The sequence below is a fragment of the Dromaius novaehollandiae genome, chromosome 2 (genome assembly GCF_036370855.1).
Source record: "Dromaius novaehollandiae isolate bDroNov1 chromosome 2, bDroNov1.hap1, whole genome shotgun sequence".
NCBI classification, from domain to species: Eukaryota; Metazoa; Chordata; class Aves; order Casuariiformes; family Dromaiidae; genus Dromaius; species Dromaius novaehollandiae.
Genome location: NC_088099.1, coordinates 60,555,837 through 60,582,804, shown reverse-complemented (window position 1 = coordinate 60,582,804; position 26,968 = coordinate 60,555,837). Strand labels below are relative to the sequence as shown.

The following is a 26,968-nucleotide window of genomic DNA, read 5'->3' as shown; positions in this document are numbered from 1 at the left end:
CCACTGATCCTCCAACGGCTGGTTGTAAAACACAAACAAACTAAATCACACATGTACAAGTGCCTCAGTTTCTTTCGCGTAAAGTCAAATCCATGCAAAGCAAAACCTGAATCCACCTCCTTAGATATTTGAAACTAGGTCATTAGTTTTCACCAAGCTCCACAAACATCCTTTTCCACTAACTCTGCTGCAAAGACAATACTCGTAGACAGAGAAAGGGTAACATCATAGACCATTACCTCTGTTTACTAAGCAAGTGCATGTCACAGTGTCTGTCAGTTTAATCATTTAAACACCTCCCCACCAAGCACATATATGGAAGTTACAATAAATTATACAGATAGACTAAACTGAAGAATATGAAGAAACTGGAAATGAATGGGTTAGCATTTTAATTAAAATTGTTAAAAATACACTACTGCTATAGGAAGATGTGCTTTCCTCATCATCATCTTCCTACAGTGTTGATCTTCAGAAAAAGAGGAGAAAATGCTAGTGGAAATAATCACTATTCATGGTAAATAATACATGAACAGAATAATTTACTGTTCATGATTGCTAGAGAAGTAAAGTTACACAAAGCCTTATTCTAAAATTAATTTGTCTGAAAAAAAAGATGACCTGAAACCAGATAAATGTGCTTTTGTTTCATAAAAAATGTACTTTATAAATCAGCTTGCTCATGAACCTCCAGTCTTTCAGTGTCATCTTTCAGGCAGGATCTGGAATAGCATATCCGGGTTCATAACCTTCTTAAGATTGTCTGATACACAGACGAGTTATCTTCCTTTTCTAGCCCTAGTTTTCAGATCTACTAACCCTGTGATTTCCATTCTCCATCTCCTTCAGTCTCAGCCCAGTTTGTACACAGACTGACAGCCCTTTTCTTTCCCCTTTATGATAAATGTGAAAATCTAGCTATTCACAACAAAATCCTATCTACATAAAAGCCAATAATTTTATCAGCTTCCGTGGGCTGTTTCAGTGGGTTTCATACTAGCAGCTTAAAAAGCAAGGATCCTCCCTCTGCCTACCTTCAAGCTATGCTTCTTTCTAGGAAGGTCACTAAACCTCAACTTCATATGGTCTGCAACTTCTCAAAAGTGGTATCTTTTTTGCTCTAGCTTCCTAAGGATGATCTTGATTATTCTAGCACTGCTGACAGAGTCGTCCTCTCACACAACCACTTGATTTTTCTTTTTCTTTTTCTTTTTTTTTTTAATAAATGAGACCATGACAAGCTGACCAGAATATCAGATACCTGAGGCCAAATATAATTCTATCAAGGCTTTTTCATTTGTGGCAAGTTTCTAATGATAATATACTTTGACCTTGCTTTTACATATGATTTTATTTTCACGCTATTTCATACAGCATAAAAGGGAAGGAATGGAACAGAAAAGAAAGGTAAGGAAATGGAATGAACATTTTCACAGAAAGATCTGATTGTATGAAGCGGCTTACCATACAACCTGGGGAAAAAGGATATAGCATTTGACTGTAAATTCTTTTGAAAGTTAAAAAATGCCCAATACTAAATAACCAGAGCATACCTAAATTCAAATTAAGAACAAGTTTGGCTTTTTTAAGTTCCAAGGTGATATAGTCTCCTTGCTGTCCTTCTCCGTGGAATATTACACCTTCACTTTCAGAGGTTTTAAATTTCAGAGAGATGACATCTTTCAGTGTTTTCATTTTCTTGTTCCAGAATCTGTACGGTAACACTACATGGCCATCAAAATTGATAACATCAGCCCCTAAAGGAAAAAGCAAATAACATTGTTGATGAGTGATTATATATTGCTGTGTCCACTGAAAAAGCAGGCATGGCATATGCAGATTGTTATCTGAACACAATAAATGTGCAAGTCTTGTACGTATTACAAATACATTTTCTCCTGACCATAAATTAACAAAATACTGTAAAAAGTAGCAATCTGGCAAGGTATAAATTTAATACTTAAGATGTAAAAAAGCAGATTCTAGGGAACAAATATTACAACCCTTATTCAGCTTCTTTAGTTTCTCTTAAGTATAGTTGCTTCCATACACACTTGCCTAATTATAGTTGAAAATGAGACACAAACTTCTGAGTGATCATTAATAATTCACTTGATACCTCTTAAAAATCCGATAGAGGTATCTGTGAGGACTGTAATCAGCAAAACAGCAGCCCAATTAAATTGCCTGGCAGTAATAAGAGATTCCTTTAATTGTATATAAATCCTAGGCATAAACCTTGTTTAGTTCACAGTGTTACATAAAAATCTCAGGTAAGATTTGGCCTTAACTGCTTCGGGGGGGGGGGGGGGGGGGGAAGAAATGTGCTGCCATTGGGGCTAATTTTTCTTCTAGGTTTAGTTTTATCCAATATCTGGGCAGAAAATTGAGGGACACAATCATAATCAATTAAAGTCAATTCAATGTTCATATAGGTGTTATATAATGATACTGCAAAATTTCATTGACTCTTAATTTCATGACTTAAATCTCAGTACACTATAGAATGAGCCACAATTTTCCACAGGCTAGATCCACACTAAAAATAGCCACAGAACTCCATTTTGTTCAACAAATGTACTTCTGTATTGACTCATCTTTTAAATAGAGTTTGATGCAGGATTGTAAATAGATACATATTTCAGAAATTCATACAGATTTAAGAAATCCTCTTTGTAAACCATTTAAACTATGATCAATCACTAGTGCCTTAGTTTCTAATTCTAGGAGTATCTCCTCCTCACTATTTACAACTGACATAATTTGTATGGTCACTAGACATAATTTGTGTGGTCACTAAGCTGTTCCTTATAACAGATTCAATAAAATATGTTCACTTTTTTTACAATTTTTCTCTGTTTTGATATATTTGATATTTTTTTTGATATATTAGATATATCTGTATTTCCCATCTACATTTTTCAAAAGCATCTACACTATTCCTATCAGTCATTTCATGCTCTGAATGAAATTAAGGGTGGCATTTTATCATATATTCTTTAGTAACATCCTTCTGATTTTTGCCTACCTTTGTGGGCTGCTCTTGAGTGATTGCTGGCAACTTTTTAAAATTCCTAACTTGTTTTTGCCATTATGTTGGAAAGTAATTTAAATCTTTCAAAGTCCCTCAAAAATAAACAAACTAAAACACTCCTCTTGTACAACACACACAGGAGAATCTTTAAAAACTCCATTAAAACATTTTGAACATTTTGCCGGTTTTGTATATATTTCATTTTGAATTTACACACTCTATGTTAGCAGTTGATTATCTTAAGATCTGTCACCTTTGTTCCTGTAACAAGTCAAAAACACATTTAAAACATGTTTATTTCCAAGTAATTTCTGCTAATAATATTCTATGCCTGATTCACAGAAGCACCTAGACAAGTGCTTTCACCCATCCGTAATCATCAAAGAATTTAGGAAGTACCCAAATGATCTGCTGAGCCAATTATTATTACTGTTAAGCCCTCAATTATTACCGAGGAATTGCTTACGTATAGCATCTCTATAGGTTGCTTATCCTCATTCTTTAATTTCCAGATACTTCTTATAGTGACATCAGAGCTCCTGAGTGTCACAGAAAGCATGTAATCAAGCTTGATGACATTTAGCATTTATTTTCTACTGAATAGCACATAAAGAACAAAAACATTTCATAAATCATTTTTATTTCCTTGTTCAATCACAAAATTCACGAACCATCTTGTATTCATTAACTACTAACACTTGGTTTAGATTAAGGCCTGCAGTCATGTTGATTAAATGTCTTCATACATCCCTACAGCATTAAGAATAGTCAGTTTTCAGATACAAAGACATTACACTTCTATTATTCAGATTTTACCCACAAATCACTAATATAATAAATAGTTCTCCACTATTTCCAGATGATGTGTTTTGCTGACACAATGATCCTACATACGATGGTGAAGTCTGTGATACCTGTTTCTGGTTAACAACTTGTTCTCTGTATATCTTTAATAAATTTATATGCGTAATCACAGTATGGCCATTATCCTCAATTGACACAAACTGTTGGCTCTCTAGGGCTTACTACAAATTCCACAGGTTAGGAATTTAGCTTACTTGGTAGTAATTGTGTTTACAATTGCTAAGATTGATATGGGGGGAGCATGACAGTGGAGAGCAGTACCTATACGTCCACTTAATTTATACTAAGAACAAAACCATGGTGCTCAGCACAGCACAGATGATCAGTTTGTGATTTCCCTTCACAATGCTGCTGCCATTTTAAGCCTGAGAGTTTTAAAGATAAATAATGTTTGTTGCAAACCAGCATCAAGTATATGTATTTCAGAGTCTACAAGAGATCAAAGTGTAAGACAAGCGATCTCATTCTCGCTCTTCACTGCCTCAAATTTAAAGCCAACTGGTATTAATGGAAGGGGTTTAATTCATGTCCATAAAAGCTGTGTTGGACTTGGAAACTATGTCTAATCACCCTGCTCACCTTCTGAGGTTAGATCAAAAAAAAAATATAAATATATACATATATATATTTATATAAATTATTCTGTCTTCACTGGCCAAAGACTCCACACATTCTTCCTACGGAAGCAGAGATCCAAGATTGAGGACAGATTCTATAATGCAGGTTTCCTTATGTCTCTGTAAAATATTGTCCTCAAACCTGTCACTTTTTCAAGTCACATATTATCTAAAAGTTGTCAAGAGACATCTGTGATGCATTTCTGCTTCCCACTAGTTTTTACACATTCAAATTGATAGCAGCTGACCATCACCAAAAGATGGGTAACAGTCACTGAAGGATTTGAAGGGTATTTCCAATGGACAAGAGAATTTTTTTTTTATGTATAAACTTTTCCATGGATGACCATGACTATCATCCTACATGTCTGCGGTACTCAGGGGGGTTATTTGGAAAAAAGGTCAAAGGGAAGAATTTTAAATTTCTGAATTTTTAGTTACAAACATTTCTTCAAATTATATTAAACAATACACTCTTTTCTACAGCATTTTCGCAATATGATTTTTAGCTTCCATTTCTACTAATGCTTCCTTTATTTGCATCAACTAACTTAAGGCACCAGTTCTAGATTTTCTTGACAGCAGAAAGAAGTAGAGAGATATAATTTGCACAATAATCACGCAAGTGCGAAAGTTTAGTCTGTTCATCTCTGCTTCTGATGAGACAGTAACCTAACACACTCAGACCCTAAGGTTGGACTGGCTGTTAGCAGTTTAATTCTGCAGTGAAAGAGATTACAGTCATGTAACTTGAACCTTACCCCCAAACTTCCCTAATCCTACAAAGACTTTTGGTAAAATAATAAACTTTGACCCCTTCCTTGTTTATGTCAACTGAATGGTTAAGAAATCTTACTCAGTAAATAAAACATGAGCATTATAGATTCATTGCAATAGATCATGTATGGGATATGATATACTGCTCTATATCTTACATACGTATATCACAATGCAGCAAAACATATTAGAATCATGACTCTTCTTTATAAAATACACTTTGCAATATACACTCCAATAATAAATACTAAGCTCTAAGTGCAACTAAAACTACCAGCCTGATTAATTCTTCTGACTGATAAATTCCAGGAATGTGAATCAGATCAAAATTAAATATCAAAATGGGACATTCTATTTGCCGTGCAGGGAATTCATTAATATTTGATCAGCATCCAAGGAAGACATGTTTACTCATGCACAGATAAAGATGTTGCTCTTAGGGATGAGGGCGCCCAGGACTATATTCTGTCTGTGGTTCACTCCAAAGAAACAGTATGAGAGTTCAGAGGAGGGGATATTTTGTATATTCTTGCTATTCAAGTAGATACAGTACTTTTGAAGTCTGTTTTGAAGAAACAAAGGAAAGTGTCAGAAAAATATTTTAACAGAGATTATATAAGTTATTTTTGCATTCTTTTTAAATGCCAGTGGCCAAGAGATCCAAGGAACGTTTTCTTGAGATTTTTATATTCAGTTTGAAATTCATAAAGCAAGCAGCATGAAATATACTTATAGAAAAATATCTACATGGAAGTCACATTTTTGCACATGGGGTAATCACACAATTCAGACTGTTATGCAGAGCAAATTTGACTATACTCTGCTGAATCTACATACAACTGCCTTGAAGAAATGCTACAAATGAAATAAAATCCATGGATATTACAGGTTAAGCAACAATCATAATGAATATATATCACAAAGAATATGGTTCTGTATATAATGTCACAGATCCTCTTCCACTGACATTTGCTAACTTTACTTCCTACTGGTTATAGGATCCCCTACTTCGCATGTATCATCTTTTCTCTAAGGCCAGCTGGCACCTCTTTGTATTGTCTGCAGTTTCTGAGGTAACTGAAGTTACTTCAACCATCAAGCATCTGGCTCCAGAGTTGACCAAAACAACATAAATGCTGCCCTTGACTTCAGTGGGCTTATGGATTCACAAGTTGCTCATGAAAAGGCAAGTGTCCCTTTTGTACCTATACAGTTCTTGCAACCAAGTACATATGTTCTTGGCATTATTCATTGAAGCAAACTCACTTTAACAAAGCTGAGTACACGTACCACATTTTTTCAAAGCTGGCCCTGAACTATCACATTTTGAAAATCACTCTAGCAAAAAAAACCTAAACCCCAGATCAGTAATTTCTGATTAAGTAGTATTCCTTTATGTACGGCTATGCTGGCAGCATGCACATGGATCTGCACGATATTTCAATCACCTAAAGATTACATAGCAATTATGTTTAAGAGTTATTGTATGTAGAACTGCGGTAATGACTTGTGTTCCTTCTATGATGACACTCAGCCATTTAATATCATGATAATTACCATGATGTGGGATGGTACTTAGACAGTAAACCATATAAATCCCATTCTTGCAGTGTAAATATGTAATTTTTCTCATCCTTAGCCACTGAAGTACCAGCATTAGTAGGAAAGAGACCTAAGCCATCATAGTACAGCATGTTAGAACTTCACCCTTGTTCAGTGAAGGCTGACTGTTCTGAGAGGCTACTGCTATAATGGGAAAGCAAAAAAAAAAAAAAGAAAAGAAAAAGAGAAAATGCAAGACAGAAAGCACGAGCGAGAGACAACACACAAGAAAAGCACATGAGAAAAAGCATAAACAGAAAGCAAAAGAGAGGGAAAAGAGAGGCAAAGGGAAGGGAAAATGCAGAGAAAAAAACTAGCCATTTTCAACAATTTTTAAATTTAAATAGGAAATATAGGTCTGAGTACCTTAAATCTGACTTTTCTCCCATTAGATTTACTACTATATAGACTGAATAACACTGTTGACATCTTAAAAATATAACACCACATTCAGCTGGCTAGGAAGAGGTGTTAGGCCTTATCCCCTGTATACGTCTGTTCTTTCAGTTAATGCCATCACCACATATGTTTTCCTCTAAAAAGACAGTGAAGTCAGAAATCCTTCAAAATATTGAGAGGGAACTGGGTGACAAATACGATCCCATTCCCGGATCTCTGCATAAAATAATTTATCAGTCACAGGTTTTACTATCCATGCTTTTGTCCTGCACTTTCAGTTCCGTAACAGATTTCTCAAGTTTTGGTCAGGGAATCAAATCTGAACAGACAAAAAGGTATTTTATTCGGTGTTCCAAAACAATCTACGTAATTAATTATAACTGAACAACCTTGTATCAGACTCAAGCTTCGCAACTCCTCTATTTCCCCACTTTCTGGTAAGACCTGTACTGTCATTGTGCTCACTCACAAAGACTCAACAGTGAGACTGCACCCTCCACACAACTGCTTTGCTATTTTAATCAAGGTACTGCCTAGAATTACCAAAGAAAACCCTGTTACTAGATGCAGTCCAACAAACACTGATCAAAATAAAGCAGAACAGCACAGAGAAGTACTCTGCACAGAAACATTTACCAGGAAGCTAACAAAATTAGCATTATTCATTGCAATTTTAACATATGTACATATATTTTTAAATGGTTAATGATCTTTGAATCACCATCTCCACACAGCTTGTACTGAATACAGGGATTCAAGAAAGAAAAGATTACTGATCCATTGTGATCTCAGGTGAGTTTATTCCCTCTTTGCTCCTCCATTATCTCTTAATCTTTTACTTTTCTGTTTAGATTAAGAGATTTTTTAGGAGAAAGATCTTCATTTGTAACATTCTTTTTACAATGTCTTACCCCATAATGTGAACCTGATGCCTTTTAGCACTGTGTGTCTGTACTAATACTACAGTAATAAATATGCAGCCATCATCTATCCTCTGAAAACAAGGCATCAAAGCATCTCTGGCTGGGCCACAGTATTCCACATTTGTAGTTTTATTTGTTGCTGTTGGCCAGGGGTACTAAAATACCATTATGACAAATATAAACACATAAACAGTGCATTATTTACATATTTGAACAGCAAAAATGAGTTTTCTCCTAACAAAGCCAGGGATATAGCTCAAAATCATAGAAAAAACAAACTCCTATTTTATAATATTCACAATAAATTATATACATAGAAATTACTTCAGAAGGCCCTCTGTTTTTTCAATAGCTCCAAACACTTGTCAACACGGTATCATGTCCAATTTGCTACTAGAGTCTCCGCAGTTTGAATCTCAGTGGCACTGAGTTGATCTCATGTTTAGTTAGAGATGCATCACTACATTTCACTGCACCCAGAAAAACAAGGAAGCCATATCAGAGCACAGCAGTCAAAAGAGTCTCCTTTTTTATGTTTTCTCACAATGCAGCAGAGATCCAAAGGGAACGTGTTTGAACACTGCCTTCAGGCACTACAGTCCAGCCATAAGCACATGGGCCACACAGTGGCTTGAAATCTGCTGTGGTAAAACTGACACTGATACTACCATGCTTTCCAAAAGCAATACATATGCTACGAAGGAAAAAACAACCCATACTACACATACAGATGTATCCACACACACTCACTCACACATACAATAATGCGATTCATATTCTACAAGCATAAGGTAAAGGAAAATCAACTTTAAATTTCTGTTGCCTGCTTAGCTCCCACTGTACTGAATCTGCATCCCATCATACCTGTCAATGAATTCAACCCTGAGTGATTTAAAAGCCTGAAAAAGAAAAAGATATATTTGCTTTGAGGTTTGGATTTTTTTTTGCTTTGATTTACAGCAGATATAATTTATATATGACAAAGAGGTATCAAAATAGCAAAGTGTTTTGTCAAGGTTTATTTTTAACTCAAGTCTTGGGTAAAAGGCACAAACAATATTCTTGTATTTTATATACCTGTCACAAACTCTCAAAACAGATCTGTGAGGAAGCATTCCCTAAAGTAGTGAAAGAGTCGTGCTAAATTCTGAGTGCAATATCCACTGAAGACATGCTGGCAGCACTCAGCACTTTCCGAGGTTTCTCTGTATCTCCAAGGATGGGTGTTCGTTTTCTTCTTATTTTTATTATAATGCTAGTAGAGTACTAAGACCCTCATTTTGCTGGCTGTTGTGAAAACCTGTCTGTAAACATGTGATTCTTCGTGATAATTTAAGGTCTAGTATGAAGCAAATGCAACAGGCGAAATTAATAAGCAAAAGAAGAAAAAGAAAATGGGAGGAAAAGAAAACATAAAGAAAGGCAATCTACTGACTAAAGTTTCTGATTTCTTTTTCATTAGGACAATTGTAGTCTAATTCTGCACAAGCTAATTGTTGCTTAAGACAATCATTTTAGGATGAGTGTGTACAAGAATGCAATGTTCTGCAGAGTTACACTCAACCTCTGCTTTCTATCATGTAAGGTAAGAACCCACTCTTGGGTTCTTGGTGAAAATCTGGAGCAGGAGAAGGACCATAGAATTGATTTCTGGCAAGGCATTATTTACAGAAGCAACGTATGGAAGAAAACACTGGACATTTGAGAGGCAGTGAGATTTATGAACACAAAGTAAGCTTCTAAACATGCCACTAAGTTATTGTCTGTAGGCTGTGTATAAGTAGTGTGATTTTTCAAGCACTCAGCACTATGGCTGATGATTTTTTTCTGTCAGATCTAATGTAACGCTAGATTCTCAACTAATTCTTTTTGTCATTAATTCTTCGGCTTTTCATAGGACAATTTTATTTAAAAACCCCAGTGGGAAAGTTTTTATACTCAGGCATAAGCATAATGTATTTACGTAGGATAAATGAGGCAGGGAACACATTTACACTACACATTTGCAATTCAGTACAGAGATATCTCAGCTTTAAGCTACTTAGTTTATGCACTCTAACCACATCAGTATATGAATTAGACAATACTGAATTCTGTGCTCCTACAGTGGACTACTAGCAGTAGCAGAGATTAACTCGGGTAAAATGGCAATTCAGTATAATCTGCAGCTCAGATAAAAACTATTCTTTCCATAATCCACTCTGGTTTATGACTCCAGAAAGGCAATTTATGATGCAAGGTATGAAATGCAGTCTAACTAAAGAACTCTATTCGTAAGGGAGACAGGAAATTGAGCCACTGAAAATAAAAAAAACCATGACAATGATGTGCTGTCTCTTCCAAATTCTATTTAATTTCTTAAACAACTAGATTTTATTTTTTCCCCACCAGCAAATCTCTGAGACTCCCTTTATATCGTAGTGGTATTTTATGAACAAATGTTTCTAGCATAAATATTTTGTTCTAAGAATGCAATTGACAATATTTTTGCTGCATACTTATTTCTCTTTAAAATAGGTTTATTTAAGTGGTTAAAGTTCAAAGCAGGAAAATACTTAAGACTGTGCTGAAGGCCTGCTGAATCCTCAGAGTAAGGACCTGGGCATTTTTAAGTATCTTTGAACTACAAGGTGCAAGTTAAACAGCACAGTCTTGATCTTATCTAAGTTATACTAGCATGGACATCATCTATACTCATCACTGATATAAGTGAGAGGTAGTAAGTCATAAAATCATTTCATTTGCTTAAAACTTCCTCCATTTTTTCTGGCTGTAACAGTCACGTTATAGTTTGTAATTTTCCAGTTCATAGTACAATAGTATTTTGCAAATGGACAAAACACAAGCAGTTAATATTACATGAGTCTCTATACTTTAAAAAGGTTTTGTATGTATAGCATTACCAGGATTATTTTATTGTAAAAGCTTACATTTCAGACATTTTGCAACCATGCCTAAGAAGCAGCAAAATATTCCCTAACATTTATTACTCTCTAGCAGTGACACTTCCAAACAATTTTAATAAAAATATATGTAATTGAAATATTCTAAAGAAATTCAGCTTTTTTGTATTTTATCATGCTGATTTACAGGAATCAGAAGCCTTCCTAGCTCTTGTAAATACTTTCAGTTCCAGCCTTCTTTGTGAAAGCCAACATTTGGTATCAGATTACAATGAGAACATTAAAGTGTGTAATTACACTCTCAAGCCAGGTACAGTAAAGAACTTAATTTACTTGAAAACAGCTAGCCTCTAATAATGTTTTCATTGTTTATTTAAAAAGTAAATCAAGAGCTCTAGGTCAATAAAAAAGGACCACACTGACTTTCATATAGTAAATGGCCAAAATAGGTCTCAATCCTTATTAAACAGCTGAGCTTGCTCATTAGTTAACAAAAAGAAAATACAGTGAAGAAAGGAGCTGCACCATATCATACAACATTCACACTCAATTTACTCAGTGAATAAATGAGCTACAAAATAGACAAGACAATCTATTAAAACATTAAGGTAGCAGATGACTAGATGGAAGCTTCGTTTTACTGTTTATAGCTGCATGAAAACCAGAAGACGCGTGGCTAAACTACAAAATACTGATTCAGAATTTGCCTCCCTTATTTCTACTTGGGCTGATGCCACCAAATTCAACCACCCAGTGTTAACGTAATCTCTCCACACAGGCCATTTAAAGTCTTGACGTTCTAAGGATACCCATTACTCAAGGCTAAATTCTCCTATATAACCCACATTCCGTATCTTTTACTCACATAGTAATTCTCAAATGCATGCTCTGTTCTTCTTCCAACTACAGAGCTCAAATTTAAATTGAACATGCAAAGGGAACACTGATCAAGGAACATGCAGTAGGGACAGTTTAAATCTGCTGTACTCAAATCACATACAGTCAAAAAAACTTACTGCCCTCATTCAGCAGTTGACCATAAAAGGTAAGGAGTGCAAGGCTGAGTTTAACTTCAGGTCAGTGAACACTCATGCTTATTCTCACAAGTAGCCTGTCTAAGGTAATACTGATAAGCATGTCACTGAAGATCACCTTTATTAGATACATAGTATTCCCTTCTTTCTTTAAGGAATTTCTTTCAACTGGCATTCTCACACTCCTACTAATTCCATTTTGCTGCACCAATTTATTTTAGGAAAAGAGACAAAGATGAAGCACATTGGTATTTTCAGATACCACATTTCAGTAAAAATGATCAGATAATAGAAGCAAAGCCTTTAGCAAAAATGAGACTGCAATAACTTTGTGGGCCTTTGAGACAGTTCAGTTTCACTGTCCTATGCCCAAATCACCTAAAGACAAATATCCTGTGTTCACTATAGCATCAGGAAAGCAGACCACTGGATCTTGATACTGGCTGAATAATGCAAAATTAGTAGTTTAGACAATTAATTTTTCCTCTCCTTCCCCAATATCCACCATATTTGAAAGCAAACATTAACTTATACTTTACTCAGCATCATCTTATTCATTTCTGTTTAAGAAAAGGTATTGGCCCCTAATTTTCAAGCCATAACATTTTAGCTTCAAAATCTTTCTTGCATGGATCAAGTTGCAAACATGATGGTGGCTGAACCCTGTGTTTCTCTGTTCCTTTACATATATTTCAGTACATGTAATTAAAAGCTACACATATATTCAAGAGGGTTATGGGTTCATTGGGTTCATCATACTTTCAGATGATATAAGTTGATTTAGTTCTGCCTGGTCTCAGTGAATGTATGATCATTTACTCTAATCCAGGTACAGCTCCAAATAAAGAGTGTGCTATTTTAGTAGTGCACACAGTACTTTGTCAACTTCGAGTTAACAAGTACTTTATTTGAATAAATAAAACCAAGCAAAAGTTTAAGGACCTGGTACTACACTGGGTTCACTTGCAAGTCTCTTTGTACTCAAAAGAAGGAAAGAGTTAGTTTAGAAGCCAGTGGTCTTCCCTGCATGCCAAGGCCTTAAAAATTAAGTAGCACCCTCAAAAGCCTCAGGACCAAGGAGTTAAACAAGAGTACCCCTTCTGTATCAAAGCAGGGCATATGCTGCTCAGAGACCCCACAGCATCCAGTCCTCTGACTTGGGGGGGGGGGGGGGGGGAGGGAAGGAAAAAGGAAGTAGTAGACAGGGCCCAAGTTCAGTTCTCTTGGCCTAGAAGAAGTAGCAGGGTGGGACAGCCCATCTCCCCCCCCCCCCCCCCCCGAGAAGGGGGCAGGAGAGACCCCAGCAACAGCCCAGCACAAGATGTCCCTCCCGCAGCGAGTGCACAAGCCCGGCAAGGGGCAGGGGACTCTTGTGCTGCGTGTCGGCAAGCAGAGGCCAAGCTCCGCGGAAGGGCCTCTCACCGGGGCCGTGGGCGCAGCACGGGGCCGTGGCCTCGAGCAGCGGCTTCCTGGGCGACAGCGCGGGACCGCCTCTGCCCTGCAACACCTCTCACCCCCCGCGCGCTCGCGGCCTTTAACGGACAGCGCCACGCCCCCAGGGCCGCGCGCGCGCGAGTAGCCTGCTCCCGACTGCCTCACCGCTGCGGGCAGCGGGGAGTCAGTCAGTCGTGCCTGGACATTGACAGGCACAGGCAGCGGCTTACCAGGTCTGCAGATTATTATTTACTTAAAAAGAAAACTTCCGCGGGAAAGAAACAGAGGACGTTCCCAAGCTCCCCAAAAGTACATATTTTTCCATGATCAAATAAAGGCAGTTAGTTGCGTTCTGATGCACGCTGTATGACAGTGATCGCTCAGGGCTGCGCAGTCACTACATTCAGTTAACGCTCAATGTCAGCCAGGGCATGCTGTAAAGCCCTATATCGCCGCACAACATTGTGTGAGTAAACTTGATAAGATTCAGTGGAATTCAAGATAGAAAATGTCTTGACTGTTACATCAAAATGCTTGCTTAAAGGTGGAGGAAATACAAGCTAAATCTTTTGCGAAATAGAGGAGCCAGATTAAGTTAGGGAAGGAAATGGCAGTTTTGGTTAATCAGTTTGACATGTCTGCAAGGCTCAAAATATAGTAAAAATGTATCTCCAAAAAAAAAAGGTCTCCAAAATCCATCAGATTTTTTTTTTCCAGATCTGGAGGCTGCATATGTGTACATATAGCTTTTCTTGTAGATAAGAGCATTTTTCTTGTATTAATCAGTTAATAAAAGCTGCCAAATAATGCTTGCAAATAATTTGAAAGAATTCTTTTTTGCTCTTAGTCTTCAAATTATGCCAGGTCTTTTCACACAAAAGAAATGCTGAAATACATTTATCAATAGTAATTTCCAAAAACTTCCTAAGTAATGCATTTGCTTCTTCATAACAATTCAGCTAGCTCTATATGTTAGAGGCCTTCACTACACAGAATAATCACATTCACACAATGGATGAAATTCTGTGAACTCCACTTAGGATCTACCCTATTCTATTTAGTAAGCAAAGGGACAAAAACAGTTGTTCCAAGTGAGTAAGAACAGAGATACCTGTGTGCGTATAGGCAACGCACTCCAAATTCACAAGATGCTGCTATTCAAACACAAAGCAATGAATGCTACCCATGAATAAAAGAGGAGAGGCTCTTTATAATCTAGGCATGTAGAAAACAGCAACTTCTATTGTAAAGATTTGCCAAGTTCTTTTCTTTAAAAATGCTGTCCTTTTGTGCTGGAAACGAGGCTGTCAGACGAAAAGGAAATAATTTTTCTTACAGAATCATGTGGTGGACCTCATGGTAGAAGAGTTTTTTACCCTTTATCCAGTCACTGTTGTTTAGAGTAAATCAAATAAGTAGAGCATGTAGCAGACAAGTTTCCCTTGGCTTACTACACTGAAATACAAGCTGATTCAGTATGCAATGTGGCAGCAACATACAGCATGCACAAATATACTGGATTTGGTTTGTAAAGGAAAATATTTCCTTTTGAGTTTAACAAGTGATTGTCATGCTTATCTGCAGTATAGGAGAACAGACTTTACCTAAATGGAAAAACTTATTATCGTGATATTTCTGACCATTCTCTCTTACATAGTAGAAAGGCCACATCCCAACATTAAGGTAACCAGCATGGCAGCATGTGCTTTTGTGACCTCTTTCTGTCTGGGTATAAGCACTCTAAAATACCTTTTAATAAAAAATATAAACATCAGTAAATTACATTTAAGAGGGTATTGTCAGAATATTTTAAATTGTGTGTCTTGAGTAGTTGAAAACCATGTAAGGGGTTATTGTACCTGACAATTCATGTTACACGTACTGTTCAGCATGTGCATACAACAGCTGTGTGTATGTCACTGTCATTGTTCCTCTTGTCCACCAACTAATTTTTCACTATTGAAAGCATCACTGAAGCAGCAGGAAAACATTTAATTATTTTGAAGAGATTTCAAACGTTGTTTCCTGACACCTAACTTTCTTAAGATGTTCTATCAGAAACTTTTATACTAATTTTAGGAGTTTTATACCAATGAAAGATTAGGCTTCCATGTATTTAATAAAGACAAATACAATTTCTTACTCCATGCATTTATACTCTTTTAAGACAGAAAAAAAAATGCCTAATATACATTTGACTTTTTCCACTGCAATGAAGCATAATAAATTCTGAAATAGTTACTAGGGGGTCAATATTTAGGTACTTATATAAATGTGTCTTTGGTATTCGGAAGCATTAAGCACAATCTACTCTGTCAGAAGTCAATGGGACAAAAATAAGCCATTTTTATGTGAATACTTAAAATTATAATCAGGTTCCTATCCATATTCAATCAAGTTCAAAACTGCTGACCAATTTCAGTATAATAATGTAATGCTGTTCAGGCAGACATTTTCATAATAAACATATTACAGTTCTTGACAAAAAGCCATCTTCTGGAGTCAAGGGAGGTCTTGCACATATTTCAGAAAAAAGAGCCCTCTTGACTATCTCCAGTGCTTTTTTCCATGCCACTTACAAAACCCTGGTCTTGAATAACATCATCCATCAGTATTTGACTGAAGTAAGGTCATTTTACTAAATTGTTACAAAATCTCTGTATAAGCCACTAAGTATGAGACTTTGCCCAAAAGAGCTTACTTTTAACTTCTACAGAGACATTGGAATTATTTTGACTCTTTTATTTCTGTTTATGTTTTATGACACTGATTTTTTTTGGGGGGGGAGGTTTCATAAAAAAGTAATTGCTAACTGAAAAATTAAAACTGACAAGGCAGTGTTGTACAAGAGAGAAATGCAGGAAATATTTAATTGGATAGTAAATGAAGATGAGCTGCCACTTATACCTAGTGAGAAATAAGCTGAAAACCTCTTTACTGAAAGAAAAGTCTGCTGTACTTAAAGTAGTGAAAAAATACATTTTTTTCCCAAACAGAAAGAGAAGGCTACTTGCTCCCATAGGTAATCTTTACAGGAATTTTTACATAGTCTGCATCTTTCGTTTAACTTTTGTTTTCAAGTCAAAAAGCAAATAAACAATACCAACAAGAAATGGTACACATTGCTTTCATGAACAATTCGCAGTATTTCTAGCTGAAGTATCAGCAGCCAAAATCCAGCTCTGTGGTTGATAGCTATAACAAGGATAAGGCAATATTTCTTTTACAGAAGGATGGAAGGAGAAAGACAGACAAGGACAGAAAGACGGACAAGGACATACTCAGCTAAATAACAATGTGATAGCAAAAGGTATTTTGGGAGTGAAGTTCTGTAACAACGAACAACTAGTAATCTTTCCATGAGGACAAAATCTAGGTATTTTATACACATCATAAACCCTGCTTATGTTTTAAAACAACAAAAGTCTAAGTTTGTTTCATGTTCAGGATTTAATATAACATAATGGCTGAATTACAATCTCTACTTGTACTTTTACTAATGGAATTGTTGGTGGAACATTTAGAACCTGTTCCTTTTTTCAGGTTGAGTAATGCAAAATTTAAAATGAATTCATGGATTCTAATAATACATTAGATGAGATACTCAGCCTTGGGTAATGGTTCGTGACCAGTCCAAAGCAGAGTTTAAATATGCCTAAAGCTTGCAGATACCACATCCACTGAAAACAGTCAAACAGGTTTGTTTTATCACACAGCCTCTCTGTTCCATTCTTTCCTTTTCCATTTAGCATTTAACAGGTATATTACAAAGCTTGTAAAAAGAGCAGGTTGAAGGATAATCTCAAAGCTGCAAGGAAACTGATTTTTTGAGGAGAAATATAATGCTGTTTTTTTAATTGCTGATTCTGATTGAAAAGTGCTAATTCAGTGCCTCATAGCAGGTATAGTTCATACACCACTTTTCTTTTTTTTTTTTTTTCCCAGTCTGTGGGTCTTCTTACCAGCACTACATTTCCTTCTCTATTCTTCTGCTTAGCTGAGCCACTGCATTCAAGAATAGCAAGTTTGTCCACAGTACATGAAGGAAGCTGCATCTGACTAGAAAGAGAAGGCCAAGTGGAGGGAACATCCAAACCACATCTCCTAGAAGTGCTTAGGAAGAATTTCTGATTGGGGGGGGGGGGGAGGGAAAGAAGAGAGGAAATAAAATAAATAATGTTTATTATTAAAAATGCTTTTTTTTTTTTTGCCAGTTGTGTTTTGGATTGCGTTGTGGGCCTTTTGTTTTGTTTTTGATGAATTGTTGCAAACTCCCAGAAAAATCGGAGAGTACTGTTATTATCGCAGTCAAACACCATTTTCCCCACAGAAAACAGTATTAATGGAAAGTTTTCAACCAAACTTACTCACGACAAAGAATAAACACAAGGAAAGTGATAGGTAAAAGCCATGCTTGTTTATCTGCAGGATGCTATGTGAATTCTGCAAGATGCTTATGATGGTGAGTAAAGCAGAATTTGCACAGATAAAAACTCATGCTGTTCAAAGGGCATGCATTACCAATACCAATTAATTAAGGAATTTACAAATGACTGCTGTTGCTGCTGAAGCTCTGTTCAACTTAAGACATCATGGGGAACTGAATCCAAAGTTCTTTCTGCTTAGCCTGACAGATACCAATCTACTGCTGGGACAATTCTGAGGAGCAAAACTGCTTCAAAAAATACGTTCACAATTCCTAGTTATCCATCAATCTTTTCTTCACTGCAGAAAGTAGGAAGAAGCCACAATAATGAAATACACGGGTCTGTAAAAACTCTTCTGTAGTTTGTGAACTTTATGTTGCAACAATAAAGCACTTTGTCCGTTAACTGATGGGCTAAGAAGAAAAACATCTTCAGTTATACTTATGAACTGATATTACAAGATCTGAGACTCCCAGTTCCTATTGGTTTTCAATCCTTAATCTGTTCTACAGAAAACTGTTTTGTTTTCCTCACTGAAATTTCTGATTAAGCTGTTCAAATGTATTGTTTCAACTTCCTTTTTAAAAATAAAAGGTATAATAAAAAAAAAATTCTCCCACTTATTTCTGTTCATCAGCATGGGTCCTTCTGGTTCCTCCAGCAGTATCTTATTTGAAGCCTTCAGGACCGTCTGTTTTCTTCCAGAGAACCTTGATCCCTTGGGGCACTGCTATGCAGTCAGATGAGTAATTAAAGCCAAGGGAAGATCAAATGGACTGTGCACTCTTCTCATTCAAAGGTGCTTAAACTGCTTCAGATGGCCTTGCCTATACTAAAGAATTATTACCAGAAAATCCCATCACTACCAAAGCCATTTCAGCTGTAGTAGTATCAGTATTGCTTTGAATTTTAGGGTAGATTGCTCTGTAATAGCAGTACTTTCAAGAATATGTGCTCATATGCTACATTAGCATCTATGTTTGCAATGGCAGATTTTGTTTATTGCAAAATGTCCTTCAGTATAAACTACATTTCTTAGTCTCCTCAAATCCTATGGGCAAACTTTATTCAGTCTTCTATGCTTTTCAGGAGCAGTTCTACACTTCTAAGCAGGTGAAATAAACTGTTTAACAACATTGATATTAAAACTGACCTTTAGAGAGAAATGATAAATACAACATCTCATTGACAAAGGGAAGTGTTGTCAGGCTTATTTATCCTTTCTTTTACAGGTTCTGCATGCAACTGACTCAGCAGCAGATTTATACTTGATTCATACTGTAAGAGCTGTAAGGTAAATTACATTTTAAATTAAAGTTTGGATTTTCCAGGTTATCGTTAACCTCAGTGTAGGAAAGTAGATACCCCTTTTGCTTCCTCTAGATGTGCCACTCGTCTTCAGAGCATGATGTACAGGTCAGTTCGGTAGTCTGTTTTTTGCCCAAGGAATGTGTCAAAATGTGATGTCTAGCTTTTCAGGAAATATTTTAATACTAATTTCTCATCGCCTGAGGTACTAATGCCGCAAATATCTTTCACTCATGTGACCAATCTCACTGAACCTCAATGGGTATTCCTCAGCCTACATACGTCCATCATGTACACAAGAGCTTACAGGCTCACACCTTTTTTATTCAACTTGAAGCAGTAAGACATACAAAGCAATAAAAAATAAATACCCAACTTGAAAGACAAACTGCTATCTGCTTTGAAATAAATAGAAACTTACTGGCCTACCAAGCCCAGCTCAGCTCAGCAAAGTGGATGTGAAAAAGCATTTTGCCTAATTGCCTAATTAATTACACAGCTCTCACCCCAGTGAAGTTAAGACAGCATTTTGATCCTTGCTAAAGGGCTCTCATTCCTCTGGGATGTTTTCCTGAGAAAACTGGATGAGATGACATTAAAACTGGTGAAATATGCTGCAAATAAATCTGCTGTAATCTTTAGTTCAACTCATGGAGCAGTTACAGATCACTGAGGCTAAGTGGTATTTTGCATTTTTTTTCCCCCTCTCTTTATTTCTTCTCTGTTTATCAGTGTAATGGGCCCTTTTGCCCTTTACGTTATATTGTTATTTGTATTTTCTACTTCACACAGCAAGAGCTACCTAATTAGGAAGATCGGAGTGAGCTGCTGGAGTATAGCTGTTTAATACTGTTAGTTTATCTTTTAATTAATGTGCTATTCTTTCCCATCTAATTACATTTTTTTACTGCACAGATAAGTCAGAGAAATCATTACAAAGAAATACGGAAGGGTGGCTGAAAAATATTTATCATTAGAATTTGTGTGATGCACATAGATTTCTTACTCTCTCATCTTCTTCTACCCATACCCACCCTTGTAAGGCTTTTGTCTGCATCAGAGGGATGCAGTTCACTTCCAATAAATGAATCTTATTGTTGCCAGTGAGCTCTTTCTCTTCTATCTCTCCATCTCTGTCCTGCCCCATCTTGTCTTTTTTTTTCCTGATTCTTTCTCATTTTCAAACCAAGACTATCTGTTTCTACAGGTGTGCACTTCACGACTAAGTGCCTTAAAGTTCATACGGTGTCTTAAGGTTCATTTATGACTTTTGTGAAGTCATACAAAGATCAGTTCAAAAGGGCCAGAAGACTCTATGTATGTGCTTACAAGAAATCAGGATGAAGTTAGTAGTCCTGTACTGTATGCAAAAGACTGTACAAATATGTACAAGAAACATGATAGATGCTGAACAAACCAAGCTCTTCTGCTTCAGAATTTAGCATTACAATCACTGTCCTTCCAGTTGCCTCTCGCTGGCCAGGCCAGCCGAGAGGCTGGTGGTGGGGGAAAGATACCACTGATCAGTACTGCTCACATCTTTCAGGACTCACTTGGCAGGAAGTTTCTCCAGAAACATGTGAAATTACCTGGGCATGAATTACTACTCGAAGTGATGCAATGAAGCAGAATTGGCCCTGTACTTACTAGAAGATATGAAGAACACATCAGATATTCTCTTTTGCATTTTGAAATATGAAGAAAATCTATTAAACTGAAATAAACCTACTTGTGCTATTTTTGAACAATGAAAGTAAACATCTAACTAGCCTTGAATTCTTCTTGAAAGCTGTTGTATATATTTGCAAATACTAATCCTGGACCTTTGGTAATACTCAGGAGGTCCTGTGTCAATTGAATCATGTCCAAGGGTTCCTACAAAATCTCTAAAACCAAGGAGAACAGATTTCAAATTTGCTAATAATTCTGCTACTTCTAAAATAGCCTTGCTGTGTCTCAGTCCCATTCCCCACTAATCTTGTCATTTTTCTATTCAAAAGTCTGATCTTACTTTCGTTATTAAAATCCAGAGTAAGTCTAAACAGCACAAAAAATAAAGTGGATCAATAAAAATGCAACATACAAAATCTTCAAGAGCAGCTTATACAATTTAGAATAAGTCTTTGGAATCACTAAAGCATTTCACATGACAAATTATATACTGCACTCATGATGATGAGATGGGAAATGATGCATCAGTACATTCTGACTTATTGCAAAGTTAAGTCCTTTAAGATGTTTAACGATGTTCCTTTTATTCTCTGACTGTCACTCAAAGGTGGTTTTCTATTTTAATCAGATTCCATTTCAGGCACAAAGAAGATTTTTATCTCTGCACTGGCATGTTTAATTTTTAGGCTATTATAATACTGAAAGACTTAGAACATGTTCTAAAGTGTAATTCTGTGATTGCAATGAGTACTTGTTGGCAGTAATATGGAAAGTACAACCCCTGGTCAAGAGTGATTATATGTTGTTTTAATCATTTTTATAGAATATATATTATTAGATGTCTAATACGTCAGTGGACAAAATAAGGCAGCCAGCCACTGGCACCACAGTCTTATTAGATTTTGCCTGATTTACGCTGATGAAGTATCTTTTTTCTACAAAGACATCCTTACCAGGGGTATTTCCTGCTTTACTTTTAGAAAAACTATTTTTGCTCACTCCTGCCTGCTAGGAAAGCCATGGTTTTATAAAGTTTTTTTGATGACAGACAGTTTTGCAATACACTAATGTATAATAAAACCCTTTCACAATTTAAGTCAAAACAAGTAAAGATAGCAAGTAAGTAAAAATAGAATCAGCCTCCATCCCTCAGCCAGACTTAAAATATTAGCCAAATGCAGTAGTTAGTTGGTGCCATACAAACAAGGAGAAAAGGTCATTAAAATATTTTATTTTGCTATCAGGTTTTAAGGGAAAATAATTACATATAGGGGGCTTCTTTTGAAATTTTACTGTGTTAATATGTGGGCTTTGTAAAATGAAATCTAACTCATCTTGTACCCTATGTTCTCATTATAGAAACAGAAGTGTTTCTTTCATAAATGAAAATTATGCGCTTCATTGAAACAACACATTTGCTATCTTCTCAGGTGGCATGTAGCTTATTATGGAAAAATATTTTAAATGTAATACCAGTACAAATAATACATAAAGAAGAAAATCCGTTTTGATCTAGGTTGTTCTAATTAGTAATGATGTGGGAAAGACTTATCTTTGTATTCAGGTCTGAAGGGCAGATTTTTTATAGTACTGTAGCTCCTAAAGACCCAAAATGGCAGTTAGAAGGGTTTTCAAAGTTATGAAGGCATCTCTCACCTATAAGCTTGGCAAACTATGAATCTCTAGAAGTCCAGGTACTTTGTAGATATAGCCTTCAGTATTCTCATTATTTATAAGTAATTACCCCCCAAACTGTAAAGAATAGTTTTATCTTAGTATAAAATTAATACTACTAAGCAAAGAACCATTCCAATGACAAATCCCATAAGCAACAAAACTTCTCCACCCTCAGATAACTACACCCTGCCTCAAATTCTGAATGAAGACCATCTGTTTCACAATCTGATGTGCATATCAACAGGCATGGGCTCACCATGTGTATTAATATGTTTAGAAACAGACAAAACTTACAGAAATTATCCTGTGTATCTCTTCCTGTCATTTTTCTTTTTCCTAAGGGAGTTAAAGAGCTATGGCTAGCCCATAAATATTGCTGTGAGAGCAATTTGTCAGGGCTATTGCACAGAAGTTACCCTGCTGTCCCAAGAAGAAAGTATTCATATTGCAAGGAATCTACTCTTTTTAGGAACCATACTAAAACTCCCAGTTTTCAGCAGATTTACTTCAATTCAAAGATGTCTGTAGGTTTGTCAAAACTTATAAAACTTGGTCTTTTCTTCTCAGAGCACCTGACGTTTTCCTGGGACATACCAATCACAGTTTTGATTTCAGCCCTGCACAGATGCTTTTTGCAAACCTTCCTGCCTTCCCTCGCTTCTAATTTCAGTCACAACCTGTATGTCTGACAATAAAAGATTGAGATACTGCTTAAGACCGGGGGTCTCGGGGTAGCCCATATGCCAAGTAGTGGGAAGCGGACAGTCAACAAGGCTCCGAAAGACAATGCCAGCTACTTTGGGATCCAGTATTTTGCCCAGGCTTCACCTGTTTTGTGAGTCCCTGGGGGAATGTTTCTCATTTCCAATTATTCTCACACATACTAAGCACCCCACTTTTTGTTTCTCAAAGATACGTGGAATCACACAAACTCATTCTGTGGAAACGTGGTACCTGTCTTGTAGAAATGGGAATATTAGCCACTGTGACAGTTATTCCACAGCACCCACCGAATCAGAGAGGCAGCTGGCTGTCTCAAATTACTAAGTATTTCTTTATTTTTTGCAAAACCCACTGTGTAATACACAGTGAGAAGGTGATTTGACAAACTCGCCTAATTCAGTAAAAAATATTAATGTTTATAAGAGTCAAAAATGCGTCCATTCATGCATTTAAAGATTTCTTCCACAAAAGTACAGATGATTATTTCTCCCTGAGTACTTTTTGGAAATGAATATAAGACCGGAGGCCCTACACTGATTTTTCAGAACTCTTGTAGTGTGCAACAGCAATGACATTTTGCTGAACAATTTTAATAACATTATTGAACTATGTATATCTATTCAATTCAATCATTTCTCCTTAAAAAAATTCCATCTTAATGGAATACTTGGATCTGGTTCACAGGATACTCTGCTGCCATAGATTAACAAACTAGAATATATTCTGCAATGTTTATATATGTAACAGCAACACTTCTTGAAAATAATTCTGACCCACCATGCCACGACTGAAAAATACAACATTCATTATTAAGAGAGGCTACATAGCTGGGTTTTAAGCATTAGGAAGTGAAAGCTCCCTCCTTTTATCTTCTAACCAGCTTCACTCTTACACTGCACCTAATCCTTCTGCGAAAACTTTCTGAACTATCAGTTTTAGCAAGTTGATTTCTTTTTTGATGACTGAAGAAAACAAAATTCTGAAGAGCAATTAGACAGAGGGAAACAACCTCTGTTGGAATTAGACTTGGCCCAGAAAGTAATTGCCACAACCCCAGAACAAACACAAGAAGATGAATACCTGTATTAGGGCTCATCCAAAAGTTTGGCCTGGCAATAGAGCAGAATTCCTCTTTCCAAGTGGGGAGCATACCATCTTCTGAATTGCCATCACCATTTTTATTAGTATTTACTTTTCTTTGTTGCTTTCCAGTGCTATTATTGACAGTCCACTTAAGGCTCTGACCTATCACACCTCATACTCCATTATGATCCACGGTGAAAATTTAAAGTAGTTCATACCACATTATCTCAACCAATGATTATATATTCTCACTTGACTGTCAAACTGTTATACCCTATGGGGATAATTTGTAGCTGAAAAAGAGGAACGGGAAAAGAGGAATACCTAAAACATATATTAGTGCAGATGCTTGAACAGGATAGTATCTATTCTCAATTTCCTCTGCAGAAATATATAAAAAATGAATGCTGTATCTGTTTGCCTTGGTATAGTAGGAAACAGTATCTCTAATGACTGTAAGGAATTGAAAAAATGTGTGCACTTCAGTCTACTCTGCCTTAGAGAGATATATGCACCCAGACCTAGGTTGATATTCAAGAAAGCAGGTTGTAGAGAAGAGGTCTTCAACTCTTAAATACCTTTTTTATGCAGATACGTGGTAAAACCATAATCAGCTTCTGCATGCTCTTCTCTCCTGGGGTGCAGACAGGAGAGGGACCAGGACTGCATCATGTGCCCAGAAGGGAATACATGCTTCAAAGTCAAACACTGCTCTTTGGCAATCTTTTTTCCTCCTCCTCACCTTTTTTTGTGGGGGGTGAAGGGGGAGTATCAGGCTTCAGCAAGGATCTGTGTCAACTATAGGACTTAACCTCTGTAACTTCTCTTATATATGTAAGCAGTGGAAAATTCTCACTGCAAATAGATTACAAGATTAGAATCTAAGTATGGAAAAAAATGCATCCTGTAACATGCTGCAAAGAAAAATCACTTTATGTTACTCCTTCCATTGCTCTCTTTCTAATTTTAAGCTGCTTCTTTGTGTAATTTGGGCCACACTCAAACACAAACAAAATCCATATGCCCAGGAAAATAACTACCACCAGCACTAGGCTGCTAGACAAGATTAAATCATGTTATTTATGTATTTTTCTTTGAATATATTGATCCCAGTACAACACCTGCTGGATGAATCTATAGTTTATAAATTATGTCTTTAGCCTTATTGTTCAAAATCTTATTATTTTCTTGCTCTTGAGCCACTAGAGAGCATGCTGATAGTCACTCAGACTCCAATTGATACTACCTGGGGTCTGAGAATATGAATCATTTTTATAGCTTCATGATTTATTATATATGTTACTTTTCTTTGGCAAAGCTAGTATCTGAGTTCTAACACTAATATTTTGCATCAGAAGCATTTGACTATGTGTTTACAAATGGAGCATCAGAATAGCTTTTCCTGCCTCTTTTCCAAGCTTTTATGACCACATATCCTGTGATAGCCTACAGTATAAATGCTCATGAAAATATAAACAAAAGCAAGATACAGTACACTAAATGCAGCAAAAACTGCACTGCCTAAATATGGGAGGCAGAATGAGGCTTGTTCTTAGTGACTAATGAGAGTGCAGATGTCCTGCACCTGGTGGGTGGCAGGCTTTCAGCACCAGGGAACACCAAGGTACCAGGGCAAGAAGGTTTGTCTGGCTGTGCTTACTGTATAGACAGGAAGGCCTCTGCATTCAGAAAGCATTCTGCTTCTTTAAAATCACCTTTTATGGCCTTTCCTCAGGAAATGCTTTCATCACATACAATGTTCCACTCTATTTCAACAAAAGATTTAAGCACATGCTGTTCAGCTGCTCTCCCTGTTTCAGCTTAGCCACAAACATCAAAGTGACCACAGTGTCTTCTGACATAAGCTGTCAGATTAATATTTTCTTCTGAGTGTCTCAGTTCTGCTTATATGTTTTTCTACATTAGATGTATATTGTTTCATTTTCTTTGTTCCATCTATGCTACCTCTGGACAGCTTCCAAATGACTACAATGATGTATCAGTAAGAAAATATCTTAAGAGAGTGGATATTGCTATTATCAATGGATATACAGTAATAAATCTCAAATAAGAATCTGATATGACTGGTACTGAGCTGCTGGAAAAGAAGAAAGCCTTTGTATAAATAGTCACTTTGATTTCTGATTACATATTGCACACAGTCAAGGATAATGTTATTCTAACAACAAAGATAAACACTAAGGCATCTCATGCCTCGTGAACTGCAAAATACATTTTTTTGGATTATTTTTTATTTATCTGTTTTTCTGGTGAGTCATGACAAATGGCAATTCAATGATTTTAGATAGGGTAGTGTACTGGAATTACATTAGTAGAGATTTTAGAAAACAAATCTCTGGTTATTGTAAGAATTCCTTTGTGCTTTGACATTTCATCCATGGCAATAAAAAGGAGTATTTTTAAATACTTCCTTTTCATTGTGCACTGTATAAAGATACCAGAGCTTACTGAAAGTTTTGGCAACCTTGTGA

The 26,968-nt window shown here is 36.4% G+C and overlaps 1 protein-coding gene across 1 annotated transcript in view; it reads right to left on the bottom strand.

The window, feature by feature from the left end:
• Positions 1–26,968, bottom strand: part of CNTNAP2 (contactin associated protein 2) — a 1,147,482-nt gene that overhangs the window by 604,126 nt on the left and 516,388 nt on the right. The window contains exon 5 of the mRNA XM_064506638.1: positions 1,554–1,757. Coding sequence (XP_064362708.1) covers positions 1,554–1,757 — 204 coding nt within the window. The remainder of the gene's footprint in view (positions 1–1,553; positions 1,758–26,968) is intronic.